The sequence below is a fragment of the Schistocerca nitens genome, chromosome 7 (assembly GCF_023898315.1).
Source record: "Schistocerca nitens isolate TAMUIC-IGC-003100 chromosome 7, iqSchNite1.1, whole genome shotgun sequence".
Lineage (NCBI taxonomy): Eukaryota > Metazoa > Arthropoda > Insecta > Orthoptera > Acrididae > Schistocerca > Schistocerca nitens.
In genome coordinates this window covers 188,689,778-188,710,825 of record NC_064620.1, presented here as the reverse complement: position 1 = coordinate 188,710,825, position 21,048 = coordinate 188,689,778, and the positions used below count along the sequence as shown (strand labels likewise).

At 38.7% G+C, this 21,048-nt stretch overlaps 1 protein-coding gene across 1 annotated transcript in view; it reads right to left on the bottom strand.

Moving 5' to 3' along the window:
- LOC126195528 (dynein beta chain, ciliary-like) overlaps positions 1 to 21,048 on the bottom strand; it is a 930,907-nt gene that overhangs the window by 715,715 nt on the left and 194,144 nt on the right. The window contains exons 14-15 of the mRNA XM_049934154.1: positions 18,154 to 18,272; positions 2,180 to 3,310 (exon numbers count right to left, since the gene is read on the bottom strand). Of these exons, the coding sequence (XP_049790111.1) occupies positions 2,180 to 3,310; positions 18,154 to 18,272 (1,250 nt within the window). The remainder of the gene's footprint in view (positions 1 to 2,179; positions 3,311 to 18,153; positions 18,273 to 21,048) is intronic.

Below are 21,048 nucleotides of genomic sequence, written 5' to 3'. Positions count from 1 at the left end.
TTAACTTGTTCTAAGCATACACATGATTATTATTAAAAACACAATAAAATTAACATGCACAACACAGCGTGACAACAAATAGCTGAATCTCACACTCTTGGGATTAGATTTAAGGACTGGTTGCACCCCTTCCTTCAATGCAACTCTGTTTTAAACATAACAAAAGAGAAGTAAAAACAATTGTGGTACCAGGTGATATTACAGATATACAATAAGTTAATACAATTTGCTTCATTTACAAGAATTAGAAATTTTTTCGTTTGCAAGATCTGCACTACGGGTCTTAAATATACAATCCCATTAATACTTAGAGCGCCCAGGGTGGGCCAATTCCACAAGCATGGCTGCAAGAATACAAGTGGAGTGCTAAAAGTCACATCAAAACTGTATGCGATTCACAATGTCAAAATTTACTGAAAGTAAAAGTGTTTGTCTTTATCCACTTATCGATGGGATTTTATCGATGGGATTTTATTTACTTATTTATCTTACAGCTCGAAACATGTATTTAACATGCATGGGCAATGTTATAATAATTACATTCAGATTATTGATACACAATATAAATAGATTACATGCTACTAAGTAAAATATCATTTAAGTATATTTAATATAGCATTCCTGAGGTCAAATCATGTCAGCACCATACTGTATGGGCACTTCAATACAAGCCATTTTTTAACTCGTTTTTAAAAATTCTACCAGAAAGCTGTTTCAGGTAGTTTGGCAGAGAATTATAAAATATTGCTCCCTTAATGAATGGGGTATTTGTTGTTAGATTCAATCGTCTGCTCACCATATGAAAGTCTGATTTTTGTCTTGTATTGTAATCATGGATTTCCATATTCCTGTTTGTCATTTTTTTGTCTTTTTTCACTAATAATATTGATTGAAACATATATACTGCATAGATAGTCATAATATTAAACTTAATAAACAGGTTTTTACATGAAGTTCTGGGTCTTACTTTTGCCATAGTTCTTATTACTCTGCAATACAAATACCCTTTTTATATTGTATTGGCTACACCCACCCCACAATACAATTCCATAAGATAGATGGGGATACACCAACCCAAAATATGCTATTTTTATTGCTTCGATATCTAAATATTGAACTAATCTCCTTAGTAAATACAGACTAGATGTTATTTTACCACAGACATGATCTATTTGCTGATTCCACGAAAGTCTGTCATCTATATATATCCCCAGAAATTTACATTCTGAACAGGTATTTTCCTGAATATCCTCATTTAGAACAGTATTTTTATTTGAACTACTTATCTTAAAATAAATTAAATTAGTTTTGTTAATATTGACCCTCAGGTTTTCTTTTTCAAAATGTGTTTGGGCTTTTTCAACAAAATTCTGTACCACTGAATTTAGGTCATCATTACTACGTGCCCAGCAAACCCCAGAGGTGTCATCAGCATACATAGTAATACGATGACTGGTGTCTAATACTTTTGGGAAATCATTCACGTAGCAAATAAACAAGAAGGGGCCCAAGATAGAGCCTTGTGGCACACCAAAATTTATGTTCCTTATCTTTGATCTTCTTTTTGCAATTACCTCTCCATTATCATACACAACTTCTGTGCATTGTTGTCTATCTTCAAGGTAAGATTCTATTAAAAGCAACAGTTTCCCACTGACACCATTATAAGCAAGTTTACTTAAAAGAGCGCCATGATGGACTCTGTCAAACGCTTTGGAAAGATCTAAAAACACTCCTGCCGTTTCGTAACCCTCATTTATTTTCTCCATCAGACAGTGTACAAACTGTACTGCTGCAGATATGGTGCTCCGACCACTTCTAAAGCCGTGTTGGAAATCTCCTATTAAGTTATTCATATTATAGTGCTCAATTAGGATTTCTAGCATTATTTTTTCAATTAATTTACCAAACACTGACGTTAAGGCAACTGGTCTGTAGTTCTGTGGTTGTTTTCTTTCCCCTTTTTTATATAAAGGTTTAACTAAAGCAAGTTTCAGTTTCTCCGGAAACACACCTTCTTCAAGTACACAATTTATTAGATGGACTAACGGTCTGGCTAACTCACCCTTGCATTTTTTCAGTAGAAAAGGGGAGAATTCATCCCATCCAGCTGATCTTTTATTTTTTAGGTTGTCAATTAGCTCTGTTACGTCCTTGATGGTTACTGTAGGTAGCATACAAGAGTCCCTTTCCTTTTCCTTATCATATTTAAACGGCCTCTCCTGTTTCATGCAAGTATCATTTTCAATAGCATCTATAAAGTAATCATTAAATATATTGCTAACTATATGAGGATCAGAAAAATTATCATTATGTATACTTAACTCTATATTATTAATTTTAGTTTTTGAATCAGTGTTCCTCATATCATTAACTACTGCCCAGCACGACTTTGAGACACAGTCAGAATTTCGGATCTGTTTACTAATATGTTCTACTTTCCTTCTCCTTACTTCCTTGTGATACTCATATTTATATTTTTTATAATCCTCTTTATATGAATCAAGACTGGTTTCTCTGTGTAGCTTATACATATACTCCATTCCTTCTTTGAGTCTTTTCGTTTTTTCATCAAGTTTTACACGTTTGACTACTGGAGGTTTATTTTTATTTACATTCATCTTATTTGCCGGGATAGTAATATCAATATGTCTAGTTAAAATTTTTACAAATACTTCCCATTTGCTGTCAACTCCCCTTTCTCTATAAACTGATTCCCAAGATTCTTGACCCAAAGTATTCTTTAGCAAGGTGATGTTGTATTCAGAAAATAATCTTCCATTCTCAAATTTTTTGTTTTGTTTAAGTTTATTAAGACAACCAATCACTAATAATTGTCCTAGATGATCAGATATGTGCCCGTTTACAGTCTGTGCCGAAACAACATTTTCATAATTGGTCATCACATGATCTATGGAACTGCTGCTTGACTCAGTTATTCTAGTGGGCACATGACCAAGTAGATCTTTAATATCATAGGATCTTATGCAGTCTTGTAAACCTTTGCATTCCTGTCTGTTGCTTAGTGTGTTTATATTAAAGTCTCCTAACATTACAATATTTACTGTATTGCCACCCTTGCTTAGCTTCCCCAATACACTATCCAGTGCTTCCAGGAAAACCTCGAGATTACCAGAAGGGGCTCGATATATACCTAGCACAATAAGTGGGACGGATACAATCATTAACTTAATTATCACTGCTTCAAAGTCTTTCTCGATACAATAATCCTTAACCCATGATACTTTTTCTACAGAACTTATTAGGTTACATTTCCTTACATAAGTAGCAACACCCCCTCCTTTATGTTCTGTTCTACAAAAAAACGATGTAAGATTATACTTCTGTAACTTATAATACTGAATATTATGGTTAGCTTTTTGATGCTCTGTAACCACGATTACATGTGGAGCTAGATCTGTAACTAAGGCCTCAAATACATCGATTTTGTTACCCAAGCCCTCAACATTATAATGTAAAAATGATACATTAGTACAATCATGAGAGGATATATCCTTCTAAAGGTTAACATTATCACACAAATTGATAGTTTCTAAATTGGGAACACTGAGGGACTTTTTTATCCTAAAAAATCAACAGTCTTGACACTGCAGTGAGGAATTATTTCGGTTTGCTTGCTCTGCAGGCATATATAATTATCACTTCCGTCTTTCGTGTGTATGACATCTGAGGTACAAGGTATCACATTTGAATTATCGCATTTTGTTTCCTCAATAGCTCTGTTGATGTCAGTTGCTAGAGTATTCTTGCCCAGACGATTAAGATGTAGTCCATGTACAGTGAAGCTGCTTCTTTGATAACTGTTAAGGTCCAGCAGTCTCACAATTTTTAACTTGGAGCAGAAATGTTTTAATTTTTTATTTGTAGATCGGATTTCTCGGTTCACACACGACCAGTCGGGCAGATCAAATCTCGCCGGAATATTTGACAAGATCACATTTGTATGGGACAACATCATTAACATAGCAATCAACTTTTTAATAAATAAACTGGCCTCGTTGCAATAAACGTCGTTTGAACCTGCTATAATAACAACGACATCACTTTCTGTAAAATCAGTGCAGTCATTGTTTACAGAGCTTGTTACATCAACAAACTTCGCCCCAGGTTTAATAACGGATGAAATGCGCATGTTTTCTGTGGCCGAGTTAGACATACAATCTGAAATATTGCGTGCATGACTATCTACGTAAATTTTAACATTCTTTTTACACTGAAATTGAGCTTGTTTTACCTTAGGACCACTTTTTGTAGCTTTGGTGACACTACTTGCATTTGCAGTTGCACTTTCACACGTGGTTTTCAATTCTTGTTGCTGTTTTGTTTTATGTATTTCACCCACATCGGACTGTTTTTCAAGTATTAATCTAGAATTTTCTTCCTCTAAACATAGTATTTCAGTTTTTAATGCCTGAATGTCATTTTGAAGTAATTTTATAATTTCATTTTTGGAGTCCACTATAGTTGCAAGATCGGCCGTTTCATTACGTAAACAAGCGTGACACGTCCACGGAAAATCTTCACTGATGTATTTTAAGTTTATTTTCGCGCACTTTTCGTGTAACCAATAGTTGCACTTGACACACCAAATACCTTTCATAACTCGCTTTTCACATTCTTTACACGACGAGCTGCTTATTTTTTGCCTTTTGGACAAGAGCACAGTGCCACTACTCTTTTCTATCGGCGCCATCTTAGCAAGATTAACAGAGGTGGCTAACAATTTAATGGAAATGGTAGCAGGGAAGGTGTAGGTCACCAACAAGGATACAGGGTGGTAATAGAGGTGATCCAGATGATAGATAGGTTTTGTTAAACTTAACAGGAAACCCCAGGGCCACCAACAGGAGTACCTAGTACAAATAAATTCACTACGAATGAATGCAAGGATGGAATGTGCCATAATGGGTGTGATAGATGGTAGGAAGAATAAAGTTTTGTTGGACACAGGGGTGCATGTGTGAGTGGTTTCAAGAGAGTTAGTGGGTAAGAGGCATTGGAACCCACCACATTACAATTTGCGTGGGGTCAGTACTGATGAGCTCTTCATTTGAGCAACATTTGGAAATGGTGTCTCACGTAAATGTGGGTTGTAACATGATCCTAGGGTTCGTGAAACTTTGTCCATGTTGATCTGCCTTGAGGAATGTCTAATGTACAAAACAATCCAGTTAAACTGTGTGCAATGACATAAAGGCTTGATTCACGTGACTGTATTATCAGGCAGCACTGGCAAGTTGCTACAAGTGAATGTGGAGCCTGAATTATCTGTGGATATGCTGTGTGTATAGAACCGTTGGAAGGCAGCAAGATACTGGATGCAGCATGTTGTTTGGTGAAACATAGTGTTGTATGTGTGCAAGAGAAGGATGGAGTCAAAATAGTACCTATCAATGTGGGTAATTTTGCTACCGAAGAAGTGTTAAAGGGAACATTATTGGCTACATTAGAGATCCCAGAATAGGATTGCAGCATACAATGGATGCTGGCTATGATGAGACAGACGCTGCTAGGACTGCATTTTGTGAGAAATTGAAGCATTTAAAGGGGAAAAAGAGAAAACACAAATGGAGCACCAATTGCTAGAATTTCTGGACTTGTTTTTTCCGCAAAGGGCCACTGCCAGCTACCTCAGTAACACAACAGAAGATTCTGAGAGGGAATGAAGCACTGGTGTTTTGTTGGATATAAGATCACTGCAACCAGTTTTGGAGGAATTTTTAATTCACCAGTTGGCTGATCAAATTATAGAAGAGAATACTAGTTACCGGCGGGCAGGAAATGTGATCATGCCAAAAACATCTATGGATGGCTCAAAGAAGTATGACAGATCCTACCTAATTCCAAACATAAAAAAACAATAAAAAACCTATGGCAAAGCTGGTACTTCTCGACAATGGACTTAAGGAGTGGATACCATCATTTAGAAGTTGCTCCAGAAGACAGACTGAAAACAGCATTTTCCAGCAGCTTGAGGACACTGTCATTATATAAGGACAATTACTGGACAGAGTGCTGAAGGGGTTGAAACTGCATCAGTGTCTTGTATATTTTGTTGATATAACTGTCTTTTCAAGCGATATGCAAGAGTATAAACATCATCTGAGGAAAGTGTTTGTGAGATTACGAGCAGCCCATTTGTCAGTCAGCACAGAAAAATGTTGTTTTGCTTTAGAGGAGATTAAATACCTGCGCCATGTCATTAGTAAGAACACTCTGAAGACAGGTCTGAGGTTAATACTGCTGGTGCAAGTGTTTCCAGTACCACAAACAACAAAGGAATAGCAATCTTTTCTTGGTCACACAAATTACTTTAGGAAGTTCATGAAAGGGTTTGCAGGTACTGCCAGACCCCTTAAGCACTTGTTAAAGGAGGAGGTTAAGTCTGTATGGTTGGAAGAGTGCCAGGAAGCATTTCTTGAATAGAAGAGAGTATTGGCGTCAAGTGCATTGTCGGTGTTTCCAGGTTTTTGGAAGGAGTTCAAATTATTATGTGATGCATCAAATCATGCTCTTATGCGTGTTTTGAGCCAGGAGGTTGATGGTCACGAACACCCCTTTGCCTTTGCATTAAGACAGTTGAACATGGTCAAGAGAAATTATTCTACAACATAGAAATGGTTAGCTTGACATACTTCCAGTGTTACCTGTATGGAAGAAGTTCAAGGTAGTGACAGACCACACTGCTTTAAAGTGGTTACTAGGTTTCAAGGAACCATTCAGTAGATAGATGAGGTGTGCCTTGAAACTCAGTGAATTTGAGTACATCCATCCAACAGACTGATGAGGTAGACATTGAAATTCAGCGAATTTGAGAATGACGTAATCAACAAACCAGGGCGTAAACATGTAAATATAGGCAGGCTTAGCATAACAAGGTATACACATGGAGAAGGAAAAAAAAATCCTGGATTTTTCCCTGATTTCCCGGTTGAAAATACACTTTTACCATGTTAAGTGACAGTATACTTTTCCTCAGAACTGTAAAACTTATCAATCCTTTGAATGTTTATGGTTTTATATGCTGGTGTAGAATTTCTCGTCACTTTAGAAAATGAAACTCAGGGGGAAAAAACATATTTTGGAAAGATCTTTGATGTGCAGCAACATGTACGCTGCATATTTTTGTGTTGATGATGATGATGATGATGATGATGATGATGAGGTCCCATACTCCTTAACAGAGCATAGGGGACGATGCGAGAGACCCACACCACCGTACTAGGCAAGGTCCTAGCGGAGGTAGTTTGCCATTGCTTTCCTCTGACGATAATGGGTATGAATGATAATGATGAGGACGACACAACAACACCCAGTCATCTCGAGGCAGGTGAAAACCTCTGACCCGCCGGGAATCGAACCCGGGCCCCGTGCTCGGGAAGCGAGAACGGTATAAATTCGAATTCCACCAAACACAGCATGTTACTTTCCAAAGCATTGAAATCGAGATTGCGATGCACTTTTGTAAGCCAGTCATAGCTCATGTCTCGTTATCTCGCCAGCTAATGACAGCATAGGACACGTGGTGTAGCCAGCCAATAGCAAGATCACTCTTAAGTAGTGCAAACACACAAACAGGGAAAGTTAATAGTTTAAATTAATATACTTAACAATTAGTGTTGCTACAAGAAAAACAAAGCTTTCACACATAATCATGGTCTCAAAGATTAATAAGCTGCAAGAGAAGCTAAGCTTCCACATATAACGTTGATCTTTCTTGCGTATATTACACTTTAAGATACATCACACAAATGTGAAAGTAAAATTTTTAATAACGATGTAAGTGTCTGATCTTCTGCGCCCCTGAAATTCTTCTAGATGGTCATCCTCAAAGAGTGGATTTTTAATTGAGAGTCAAACGCTCTGTGATTTAAGAAATTCATTGTACATTATTGCACGTAGTTCATCTTGTGTAAAAGGAAATTTACTTTGAAAGTAACCCTTTTCAAACCACCACTCGCAACACTTTTCCGTGACCTGTTAGAAATTGATTCGTTCCAGCAGTTGCCAGAGTGCGCCAGATAACAGGCATCACTGCTCTTGCGCAGCTACGACAACGCAGGAAGCCCGTATCTTCGTACGTGTAAAACATTAAAAGATCTTGCACTATGTCACAAAAGAAACAAGATATCAGAGGATACTTCAAGAGCATCGGAATTTCGTGAACCATACTAAGATGCATAATTCAGCTTAAAGTGCACATTTGTTGTGTCCAGATTCGGATGTAAAGTTTCTTGGAGTACCAGTACTGATTTGTCTCATGTTTGGTTCTTTATTATGCCATAATGCCATACATGCTAGAAGATGAAAATGCGCACTTGAAATGCAGCAAACAGTTGAAATTAACCAATACTGTGGAATTACACACTTTGTTTCAAATAAATTGAGTGTCTCAGCAGAAAAGATTAATAAAAGACAAATTTCTTTAGGAAACTGACAAAAATAACTGCATTGTTCTGCAAGGTGATTAATGCTTGACTGCCTGAAAGGTGGAAATAAAATAAAATCTGAAACTAATAACATATTTTAGCCTCCCATAATTATGCGAATGTATTTTAATTCATTTGATAGCTCCCGACCACAGAAATCCATTTTGTTGTCATTTGATGTGATGTGATGAAGAGGAAATAGCAAAATCAATAAACATAAACACAGGTCATTTGGAGACTACCCACCTCCCCATTACAGGTCAGACTGCTTTTTGCATAGCCCCGGATCTATGATATTTCCGAACGGGGGTAATATTAGATAGTGTTGCCCAGCCACACATCCATAGCCAGAAGCAGAAGAAGGTAGTACTGATGCATGACTCAACTGCACATGCACAAGAGCCCACCCACAACTGTTCAAGCGAATCTAATGTAAACGCTGTCACATCACGCTCATTGGAGGCAATTTGTTGTTAGGAAGCGCTGCATAGTCTTCCTAAAGCCTTTGACACACTTTGCTGAAGTTTTCTTTTGTTTTCTTCCATGTTTTATTGCTGCAGTATTATTCTGCAGAAGTGGCATACAGTAATATCCTTTGTTGGAGTATTGATTCTTACCAGTCAAAATCACAAAAATTTAACTGAAAAGTAAAACAATGAAAAATGCCCGGAATTCTAAAAAATATCCAGGTTTTTCCCACTTTTCTCCCAGATGAAAAAATTCTCAGATCTCCCGGTTGTCCTGGGTTGTATACACCCTGCATAAATAAGGCTGTAACACGTGCACTGGCTCATGACCTTGGGCAATAGCCTTCCACAGAATGTTGATGAAAACGTAAACAGTACAACAAGCAACAGTGGTTTAGCATACATGCCGGACTGTTACGTAGAGAAACGAGATTAGGACTACGAGCAGTGGGACTGGCCAAGCTGAAGCTAGAAGTACTACATCAAATGCATGATCACATTTTATTGGGCCATGGGGGATGCCAGACAGTGAGTTGGAGAGTGGTGGCAAAGTACTGGTGGAAGTCCAACAGGCAGTCATGGTTGCACAACTGCTCATGAATACTGAAGTTTGTTTGCCAGAGATGATAATTATAGACAGATGATGAAATTCATGTCAGACCTGATGAAAGAGTTGTGTCAGTTACTAAACGCAAAAAAAAAAAAAAAGTTTAGTTGTTACATGAACTCACACTATTTAGACAGGGTGCTTACATATTCTACACCTAAATACATATTCCACAAGCCATCGTGCAATGGATGGCAGAGGGTACCATGAACGACTCTTAGTTGTTTCCTTCCCTGTTCCACTCTCAGGCACAGTGAGGGTAAAATAACTATCTATATGCCACCGTATGCGCATTAATTTCTCGCATCTTATCTTCGTGGTCCTTGAAATGTATGAAATGTCCGTGAAATGTATGATATGGCAGTAGGATTGCTCTGCAGTCAACTTCAAATGCCAGTTCTCTATGTTTTCTCAATAGTGTTCCCTCCAGGGATTCCCATATGAATTCCTGAAGCACCTTCATAACAGCTGCGTGTTATTGAACCTATTGGTACCGAATCTAGCAGCCCACCTCTGAACTGGTTCAATGTCTTCCTTTAATCTGATTTGGTGGGGATTCCAAAAACTCAAGCAGTACTCAAAAGTAGATTGCACTAGCATCCTATATGCTGTTTCCTTTACACATGAACCACATCTTCCCAAAATTCTCCCAATAAACTGAAGCTGATCATTTGCCTTCCATACTGCAATCCTCACATTCTCATTCCATTTCATATCGCTTTGCAGCATTATGCCCAGACATTTAAACAATGTCACTGTATCAAGCAGGACACAATTAATGACTATCCAAACACTATGGGTTTTTTTTTTTTTTTGCTACTCATCTGCATTAACTTACATTTTTCCACATTTCCAGCCAGCTGCCATTCATCACACCATCTAGAAATTTTGTCCAAGTCATATAGTATCATCCTACAATCACTCATTTTCAACAATGCCTCATACACCCTAGCAGCATCAGCAAACAAATGCAGATTGCTGTTGTTGATAATTCTTCCGGATTATATGGCTGTGGTCCATGGAATTTTTCTATTCCTAACGTTTCGTCCAATACTACGTTGGACATCCTCAGAGGTATGGCTGGTCCTGTTGAGTCCTGCTGACTCAACAGGACCAGCCACACCTATGAGGATGTCCAACGTAGTATTGAATGAAACGTTAGGAATAGAATAATTCCATGGACCACGGCCATATAACCCGGAAGAATTATCAACAACAGTACCATCCGGTCGTGAAAGCTTTCATTGTATGAAATGCAGATTGCTGCCCACCCTGTACACCAGATCATTTATGTACACAGAAAATTATAGCAGTCCTATCATACTTCCCAGGGGCACTTCTCATGATACCCTTGCCTCTGATGAACTTCTTGCTGATGAGGGCAACATACTGGATCTGTTTCTTAGGAAGTCTTTGAGCTACTCACATATCTATTCCATATGCTTGTTGTACCTTCATCAACAATCTGCAGTGGGGTATACTATCAAATGCTTTTTGGAAGTCTAAAAATATGGAATTTGCCTGTTGCCCTTCATCCATAGTTTGCAGTATATCATGTGAGAAAAGGGCAAGCTGAGGTCCACAAAATCGATGCTTTTTAAAACTGTGCTGATTCATGGACACAAGCTTTTCAGTATCTAAGAAATTTATTGGGTTCGAACTCAGAATGTGTTCTAGAATTCCGCAGCAAACTGTTGTTACGGATATTGGTCTGCAGTTTGGTGGGTCTATTCTTTTATCCTTATTATATACAGTTGTGCTTTTTTCCAGTAGTTTGGGACTTCATGCTGGGTGAGAGATTCATGATAAATGCAAGCTAATTAAGGGGCTAATGCCATAGAGTACTCTTTGTAAAACCAAACTGAGATTCCATCCAGACCTGGTGGTTTAAGTGGTTTCAACTCTTTCAGTTGTTTCTCTATGCATATAGGACTCTGTGTGATGGTCAAATGACAGTATGTATGTATGATTCTCTTGCATAACGATTTTTGTAGTGGGAACGTACAACTCCGAATTATACACTAGCAAAGGGTTTTCGCCATGTGAGATGGTGTACAGGAAAAGTATGCCATCACCATTTGACATGATTAACCAGGAGGAGGTAGGAAAGGAGACAAGGTACAGGAGTTTGATAGAATGGTGAGGGAAGTATGAAAAAAAGATCCAGTGAGATAATACTAAAACACTGGAGAAGCAGGAAGAGGCAGTGAAGCAATTAGTGGGAACATTACCTCAGTACAAAGTGGATCAACAGGTGATGTCAAGCCCACATACTCTGAGGGGGAAAGATGAAAGCATCTGTAATGTGATACCAGGGCCTGTGCCAACTAACTGAAATTACATTACTGGTAAACACGAAGCTGCAGTTGCCTACAGGACTCTAACTGTGCACATGTTAGGCATCTACAACCATCCAAATGTGCACTGGAAGCAATTCTATGAGACATATTGAAAAAATTGAGGAGAGGGAAGAAAAAGAAGCAGCTGACCGATTAATTAACTGGTATGTAGTGTGATTTTGGAATATTTTTCTTTTGTGGAGAGTACAGGGTATTAATATTGTTTTGTATGGAGTTATATGTTTGTGTTAGGGTAAGTTTTTTTCTTAAGTGTATTGAAATGTGCGGTTCGGAGACAGCAACCCTTTGGGGAGGAAGGAGGTGATTTGGTCCCTGATATGAGGTTGCCATATAGGAGAAAGGCAACAGAAGAAGAATGCTAGTTTCGGCAGTGCTGTACCTCTTTGCTGGAGGTGGAACGAGAGCACTGTAGAGCCAGCACCTGGATGGACGAGTTTTGTTTTCCAGGCAACCAGATGTGTCATTATCCAGCCACACATGGTCATCAGGTTTAGAGCACACTTATCTGGTAAAGTTAGCAGAAGTTGGGAAATTTGTACAAGTAAGGGAAGAGGGGTGCTATCATTAGTGAAAGATGGGGATGGAGATCAGGATGTGGTGATCACTGAGCATGAGCTTCGGCAATGCCACAGCAGAGTAGTCACTATATGTCCAACTCATGAAATTTTGATGATTAGGAGTAAGTGCATCATGCAACTCTTCAGGGGTCAAACAGACATCCTCACCAAAAATATGTGACAGAACCGGAACCATATTTTCAGAAGGCAGGTTTACATTGGATTTACTCTGTGTACAACAATGTAGTGGTGGATGCTAATTGTTATAAGTAACGAAAACTCATGAGGTAAGATGTTTGGATTTACAAGGTAGTGGACTGATCAACAGGGCAATGTGTGATATTATGGGACCCACCTTTCATTTGGAGCTACTGTCATGGTAATTACTCCGCTAAATGTGATACAGCCATAGCTGTATTGGGCCAATGAACCTCTAGACATATTGTCCAAACGAAACCTTAATTTCCTCCACAAATCTGGGAACCTAGCCAGAACCAGTCATTAAGCCGCATGATAGCAGTCCAGGAGGGACGGCTCACTGCAGAACAATTGTTGCAGCAGGTGGAACAGTATCGGGATGGTAAATGTCAGGTAACTGTGACTTTGAATGACACAATTCCTAGTGCTGTAGTGACCCTGAGTTTACTCTGCCCAGCTTTCGGGTGTTTCAAATGGCGAATCGTGCAGAATGCCAAACCAGGACTAATAAAAGTTCCTGTAGACTGGATACCCCATCTGAAAGGTAGATTTATGAAGTCAGGGATTAATACAGTAATTTGTTTAGTAGTTAAGAATAGTCAATTTAGTGTTAGGTACTAATTTTACATATTACGGGTAGAAGTAATTACAACAGAGAACCAGGTTGGTTCTTGATGGACAGGGTGTTCTATGTAGGGGATGGCAGTGTAGTGCTGTGATCCAGCCTTTGGTCAGAAAATTATGTCTCCAACAAAAGTAAGAAGAAGTAGCATGGAAGCATCATAGAGCATTGTGTTAACAGCTGTGAGTCAGCAGCTGCCACATTTGGCAACATGTGGGTCACAATAACAGACACAACTGTAGATTGCCGAGGGAGGACAGTTGAGCTCAGAAGGGGGGAGACAAAGAAGTTGAGGAGAGAGAGAGAGAGAGAGAGAGAGAGAGAGAGAGAGAGGAGACAAAGAAGTTGAGGAGAGAGAGAGAGAGAGGGCGGGGGGGGGGGGGGGGGGGGGAACACTTTTCCTATCTAGTTCTCTGCTAATGATTTTTCAATTTTCTGTGTTGATATCAATTTCCATAGCCTAATTATTGCAGCTTTAAAATGCCACAAAGTTTCTGAGATGGAAGCACCAGTGTTCTGGCCCTCAATGATCTGTCATTTGTCAGACACTTGTAAAACCTTTCATTTCTTCATTTATTTATTGTTCCATGGGACCAAATTAAGGAGAAGTCTCCATGGTCATGGAATGAGTCAATACATGAAATTATAACACAATAGTAGAAACACATAAAATGAAATACAGAAAACGTATTCAGGCGACAATTCGTTAAGTTTAAATAAAGAAAATCAAGAATGTAACACTGGAATTTGCTTAATTTTTCAGCTCTTCCAGGAGCTCCTCGACAGAATAGAAGGAGTGAGCCATGAGGAAACTCTTCAGTTTAGACTTAAAAGCGTTTGGGCTACTGCTAAGATTTTTGAGTTCTTGTGGTAGCTTATTGAAAATGGATGCAGCAGAATAGTGCACTCCTTTCTGCACAAGAGTCAAGGAAGTGCATTCCACATGCAGATTTGATTTCTGCCTAGTATTAACTGAGTGAAAGCTGCTGACTCTTGGGAATAAACTAATATTACTAACAACAAACGACATTAAAGAAAATATATACTGTGAGGGCAACGTCAGAATTCCCAGACTATTGAATAGGGGTCGACAAGATGTTCTCGAACTTACACCACATATAGCTCGAATAGCCCGTTTTTGAGCCAAAAATACCCTTTTTGAATCAGAAGAATTACCCCAAAAAATAATACCATATGACATAAGCGTGTGAAAATATGCAAAGTAGATTACTTTTCATGTTGAACTGTCATTTATTTCAGATACTGTTCTAATGGTAAATAAAGCAGCATTTAGTTTCTGAACAAGATCCTGAACATGGGCTTTCCACAACAGCTTATTATCTATCCGAATGCCTAGTAACTTGAACTGTTCCGTCTCGCTTATAATATGCCCATTCTGTTTGATCAAAATATCAGTTCTTGTTAAATTGTGAGTTAGAAACTGTAAAAACTGAGTCTTACTGTGATTTAGCATCAAATTATTTTCCACAAGCCACGAACTTATTTCATGAACTACATTATTTGATAATGTTTCAATATTACACACAAGATCCTTCACTACCAAGCTGGTGTCATCAGCAAACAGAAATATTTTTGAATCACCTGTAATACTAGAAGGCATATCATTTATATAAATAAGAAACAGCAGTGGCCCCAACACCGACCCTTGGGGAACGCCCCACTTAACACTGCCCCATTGGGACTGAACATCACTAGCACTCTCAATATTGCAGAGAATTACCTTCTGCTTTCTGTTTTTAAAGTAAGAGGTGAACCAATTGTAAGCTACTCCTCTTACTCCATAATGGTCTAACTTCTGCAGTAATATTTTGTGGTCAACACAGTCAAAAGCCTTTGTTAAATCAAAGAAAACACCTAGTGTTCGCCACCTTTTATTTAATCCATCCAAACCTCACAGAGAAAAGAGAATATGGCATTTTCAGTTGTTAAACCATTTCTAAAACCAAACTGTACATTTGACAGCAAATTATGTGAATTTAAATGCTCCAGTAACCTTGTATATACAACCTTCTCTATAACTTTAGCAAACACCAATGGCATAGAAATAGGTCTATAATTGTCAACATTATCCCCGTCTCCCTTTTTATAAAGTGGCTTCACTACCGAGTACTTTAATCGGTCAGGAAACCGACCGCACCTAAAGGAAAAGTTACAGATATGGCTAAGTACTGGGCTAACATACATAGAACAATACTTCAGTATTCTGCCAGATACCCCGTCATATCCATGCGAGTTCTTGGTCTTTAGTGATTTAATTATTAACTCAATCTCCCTCTTGTCAGTATCATGGAGGAGCATTTCAGGTAACAGTCTCGGAACACTTTTTTCTACAACCGCTATGTGATTCCCTGTTGGGACTAGGTTTCTATTTAGTTCACCTACTATATTCAGAAAGTGACTATTAAATACTGTACATATATGCGACTTATCAGTAACATGGACATTCCCACTATGCACTGATTCTATATCCATGACCTGTCTCTGCAGACCAGCCACTTCCTTTACGGCTGACCATATGGTTTTAATTTTATCCTGAGACTTAGCTATTCCATCTGCATACCACATACTTTTTGCCTTCCTAATTACTTTTTAAGCACCTTACAATACTGTTTGTAATGGGCTGCTGCATTTAGATTTTGACTGTTTCTAACATTTTGATATAATTGCCACTTTGTTCTACAGGATATTCTTATCCCTCTAGTCAGCTACCCAGGCTGCCTGTTTGTGCTAGTACCCTGTTTTGAATGTTCTAACAGAAAGCAACTTTCAAAGAGCACGATAAAAGTCTTGAGGAAGGCATTATATTTATCGTCTACTGTATCAGCACTATAAACATCTTGCCACTCTTGTTCCTTGATAAGGTTTACAAAGGTCTCTACAGCAACTGGATCAGCTTTCCTAAAAAGTTGATAACTATATTTAACATGTGTTGCAGCACAAAGGTCTTTTAGAGTTTAAACTTGTGCATCACAATCTGAAAGGCCATTCACTTTTTTGCTAACAGAATGCCCATACTGACTAGTGCTACCATTAAAATACAGGGTGGCGCGCGAAATGTGTTGCCATTTTGTTTTTGAATACAATCTGAAAGGAACATATACTACAATGAAGAGCCGTCCATGGAGATTTGTTCTAACTCAGCACATGCTCAATATGTCCACCATTTCCTTTCCTAATTTCCTTCAATCGAACACTGAAGTTAGTGATTACCCTACGGCACATGTCTTCCGTAATTTCACTGCAAACTTGAAGAATAAGTCTTCTGAGCTCGATTAAATCACGCGGACGTTTCGGGAAAATTTTTTTCTTTAGGTACCCCCAAAGAAAAAAGTCACATGGATTGAGGTCTGGACTATTGGGGGGCCAATTTTGTCCATCATTGAAGCGACCTGGAAACCTGAGTGAAATGATCGGCAAGTCGAAATGCTCATGTAAAAACTCCAACACAGTGTTTGCAGTATGTGGCCTTGCTCCATCTTGCATGAACCACTGCGTTTTGAAGGGCAAGACAGTAGCAAGAATTTGTGGAATGAGGCTATTGCGAAGCATGCTCAAATAACGCTCGCTGTTCACTTTCTTCAAAGAAAAAGGATCCAACAAGTCCATGACTGGAAATTGCTGCCCACGCTGTAATCCTCGAAGCATAATGTTGTCGTTCATGAAGCACTTGTGGGTTTTCAGTGGCCCAAAAGTGTACATTTTGTTTGTTAACCACACTGTCTAAAAGAAAATGCACGTCGTCTGAAAACCAAACGTTGCTGATAGTTTCTTCCCTATCTTCCGCCCACTGAGCAAACAGTAGTCTCTGCTGCTTGTGTTCTTCAGTGAGCTTCTGTGCACAGGTCATCTTGTATGGGTGCATATGGAGGTCACTTTTAAGAATGCATTGAACAGAGCGTCTGGATATTCCCAATTGCACTGCTGCCTTTCTACATGATTTCCTGGGAATTCTCTGTACAGCAACTCGTACCACTTCAATATTCTCCAGCGAACAAACAGGCCGAGGTCGCTTCGCTTCCAATACTGTTCCTTCCTGTACAAATTTATCGTACAACCTTTGGATGGTCTCCTTGCAAGGGACCCATGGTGTGTTAAACTGTTGTTGAAAACGCCTCTGAGTCACAACAAGGCTTTTCGTTTCATGAAAAAGTAACACAATTGCCGATCGTTGCTGTGTCATCTGTCTTCCATTATCAGCCATTGCTGCTTACTAGTCTTCTAGCGGCAGTATCGTGAATTACACATAATTTCGTAACTCATTTGTTTTTCCAAGCTCTGTTGGTACTGCTGTAGAGATCCCAGCAGGATATCTAATGTGCATCATAAATTGTGAAAGAAACAATTGGTAACACATTTCTTGTGGCACCCTGTATATGCTATGGGTTGTCAAAGTTTCTCAGTGCAAAAATTAGTTAACTGCTCAGGGTCAAAATTTATATTTACATTATTTTTGGCAAATATTTTCATTCTTTCATAACTACTTATTATTGCTGCTATTATGGTTCAATTTATTGCCGTCAATATTGTCAAAAGATCTGCCAAAATTTGCCAGTGATTGGAGAAGTATTTGATGCTTTTATGTATGTTATGATCATTGCAACTGATTATACTGATATTCGTTGGAGTAATTAAGAGAAAATATCGAGGGCATGGTTTTAAAGCATTAAATTTGCAATCAAACCACAATCATTCCTCTTGTAAGTCCAACACATTGCTAGTATATCCCCGCCTTGCAGTACCCACAAGGTGAAATTACAGTTGGATTAGCAAATAAGGCACATTTACCCAAAAAACTGTAATATGTTACTTACTTCAAAGAAATAAAAATCAGTTACAACTCTACATCGTAAATAGTTATGAAACAAACTTACTAAATGAATTCCAGTTTAGGGTATCTAGTGCTTCTTGTATGAGGAAGTCAATTTCCTCAACTTCATCGCTTATGATTTCAAACTCTATCGGATTGCTTATTCTTCTTATTTCATTGTACCTGTCACCAAAGATTTTGCGTCATTACTTGACAGTAGCATATCTTGTGCAAAAGTTACTTATTTGGAAACAAAAATCATACCTTTATTCAATGGAAAAGGCCCAACATAGTAACTATAAAATGTTGTTGTTGTTGTTGTGGTCTTCAGTCCTGAGACTGGTTTGATGCAGCTCTCCATGCTACTCTATCCTGTGCACGCTTCTTCATCTCCCAGTACCTACTGCAACCTACATCCTTCTGAATCTGCTTAGTGTATTGATCTCTTGGTCTCCCTCTACGATTTTTACCCTCCACGCTGCCCTCCAATGCTAAATTTGTGATCCCTTGATGCCTCAAAACATGTCCTACCAACCGATCCCTTCTTCTAGTCAAGTTGTGCCACAAACTTCTCTTCTCCCCAATCCTATTCAATACCTCCTCATTAGTTACGTGATCTACCCACCTTATCTTCAGCATTCTTCTGTAGCACCACATTTCGAAAGCTTCTATTCTCTTCTTGTCCAAACTGGTTATCGTCCATGTTTCACTTCCATACATGGCTACACTCCATACAAATACTTTCAGAAACGACTTCCTGACACTTAATTCTATACTCGATGTTAACAAATTTCTCTTCTTCAGGAACGCTTTCCTTGCCATTGCCAGTCAACATTTTATATCCTCTCTACTTTGACCAACATCAGTTATTTTGCTCCCCAAATAGCAAAACTCCTTTACTATTTTAAGTGTCTCATTTCCTAATATAATTCCCTCCGCATCACCCGACTTAATTCGACTACATTCCATTATCCTCGTTTTGCTTTTGTTGATGTTCATCTCATATCCTCCTTTCAAGACACTATCCATTCCGTTCAACTGCTCTCCCAAGTCCTTTGCTGTCTCTGACAGAATTACAATGTCATCGGAGAACCTCAAAGTTTTTACTTCTTCTCCATGAATTTTAATACCTACTCCGAATTTTTCTTTTGTTTCCTTTACTGCTTGCTCAATATACAGATTGAATAACATCGGGGAGAGGCTACAACCCTGTCTCACTCCTTTCCCAACCACTGCTTCCCTTTCATGCCCCTCGACTCTTATAATGCCATCTGGTTTCTGTACAAATTGTAAATAGCCTTTCGCTCCCTGTATTTTACCCCTGCCACCTTCAGAACTTGAAAGAGAGTATTCCAGTTAATGTTGTCAAAAGCTTTCTCTAAGTCTACAAATGCTAGAAACGTAGCTTTGCCTTTTCTTAATCTTTCTTCTAAGATAAGTCGTAAGGTTAGTATTGCCTCACGTGTTCCAACATTTCTACGGAATCCAAACTGATCTTCCCCGAGGTCCGCTTCTACCAGTTTTTCCATTCGTCTGTAAAGAATTCGCGTTAGTATTTTGCAGCTGTGACTTATTAAACTGATAGTTCGGTAATTTTCACATCTGTCAACACCTGCTTTCTTTGGGATTGGAATTATTATATTCTTCCTGAAGTCTGTGGGTATTTCGCCTGTCTCATACATCTTGCTCACCAGATGGTAGAGTTTTGTCATGACTGGCTCTCCCAAGGCCATCAGTAGTTCTAATGGAATGTTGTCTACTCCCGGGACCTTGTTTCGACTCAGGTCTTTCAGTGTTCTGTCAAACTCTTCACGCAGTATCGTATCTCCCACTTCATCTTCATCTACACTCTCTTCCATTTCTATAATATTATCCTCAAGTACATCGCCCATGTATAGACCCTCTATATACTCCTTCCACCTTTCTGCCTTCCCTTCTTTGCTTAGAACTGGGTTGCCATCTGAGCTCTTGATATTCATACAAGTGGTTCTCTTCTCTCCAAAGGTCTCTTTAATTTTCCTGTAGGCAGTATCTATCTTACCCCTAGTGAGACAAGCCTCTACATCCTTACATTTGTCCTCTAGCCATCCCTGCTTAGCCATTTTGCACTTTCTGTCGATCTCATTTTTGAGACGTTTGTATTCCCTTTTGCCTGCTTCATTTACCTCATTTTTATATTTTCTCCTTTCATCAATTAAATTCAATATTTCTTCTGTTACCCAAGGATTTCTATTAGCCCTCGTCTTTTTACCTACTTGATCCTCTGCTGCCTTCACTACTTCATGCCTCAGAGCTACCCATTCTTCTTCTACTGTATTTCTTTCCCCCATTCCTGTCAATTGTTCCCTTATGCTCTCCCTGAAACTCTCTACAACCTCTGGTTCTTTCAGTTTATCCAGGTCCCATCTCCTTAAATTCCCACCTTTTTGCAGTTTCTTCAGTTTCAATCTGCAGTTCATAACCAATAGATTGTGGTCAGAATCCACATCTGCCCCTGGAAATGTCTTACAATTTAAAACCTGGTTCCTAAATCTCTGTCTTACCATTATATAATCTATCTGATACCTATTAGTATCTCCAGGATTCTTCCAGGTATACAACCTTCTTTTATGATTCTTGAACCAAGTGTTAGCTATGATTAAGTTATGCTCTGTGCAAAATTCTACAAGGCGGCTTCCTCTTTCATTTCTTCCCCCCAATCCATATTCACCTACTATGTTTCCTTCTCTCCCTTTTCCTACTGACGAATTCCAGTCACCCATGACTATTAAATTTTCGTCTCCCTTCACTACCTGAATAATTTCTTTTATATCGTCATACATTTCATCAATTTCTTCATCATCTGCAGAGCTAGTTGGCATATAAACTTGTACTACTGTAGTAGGCATGGGCTTTGTGTCTATCTTGGCCACAATAATGCGTTCACTATGCTGTTTGTAGTAGCTAACCCGCACTCCTA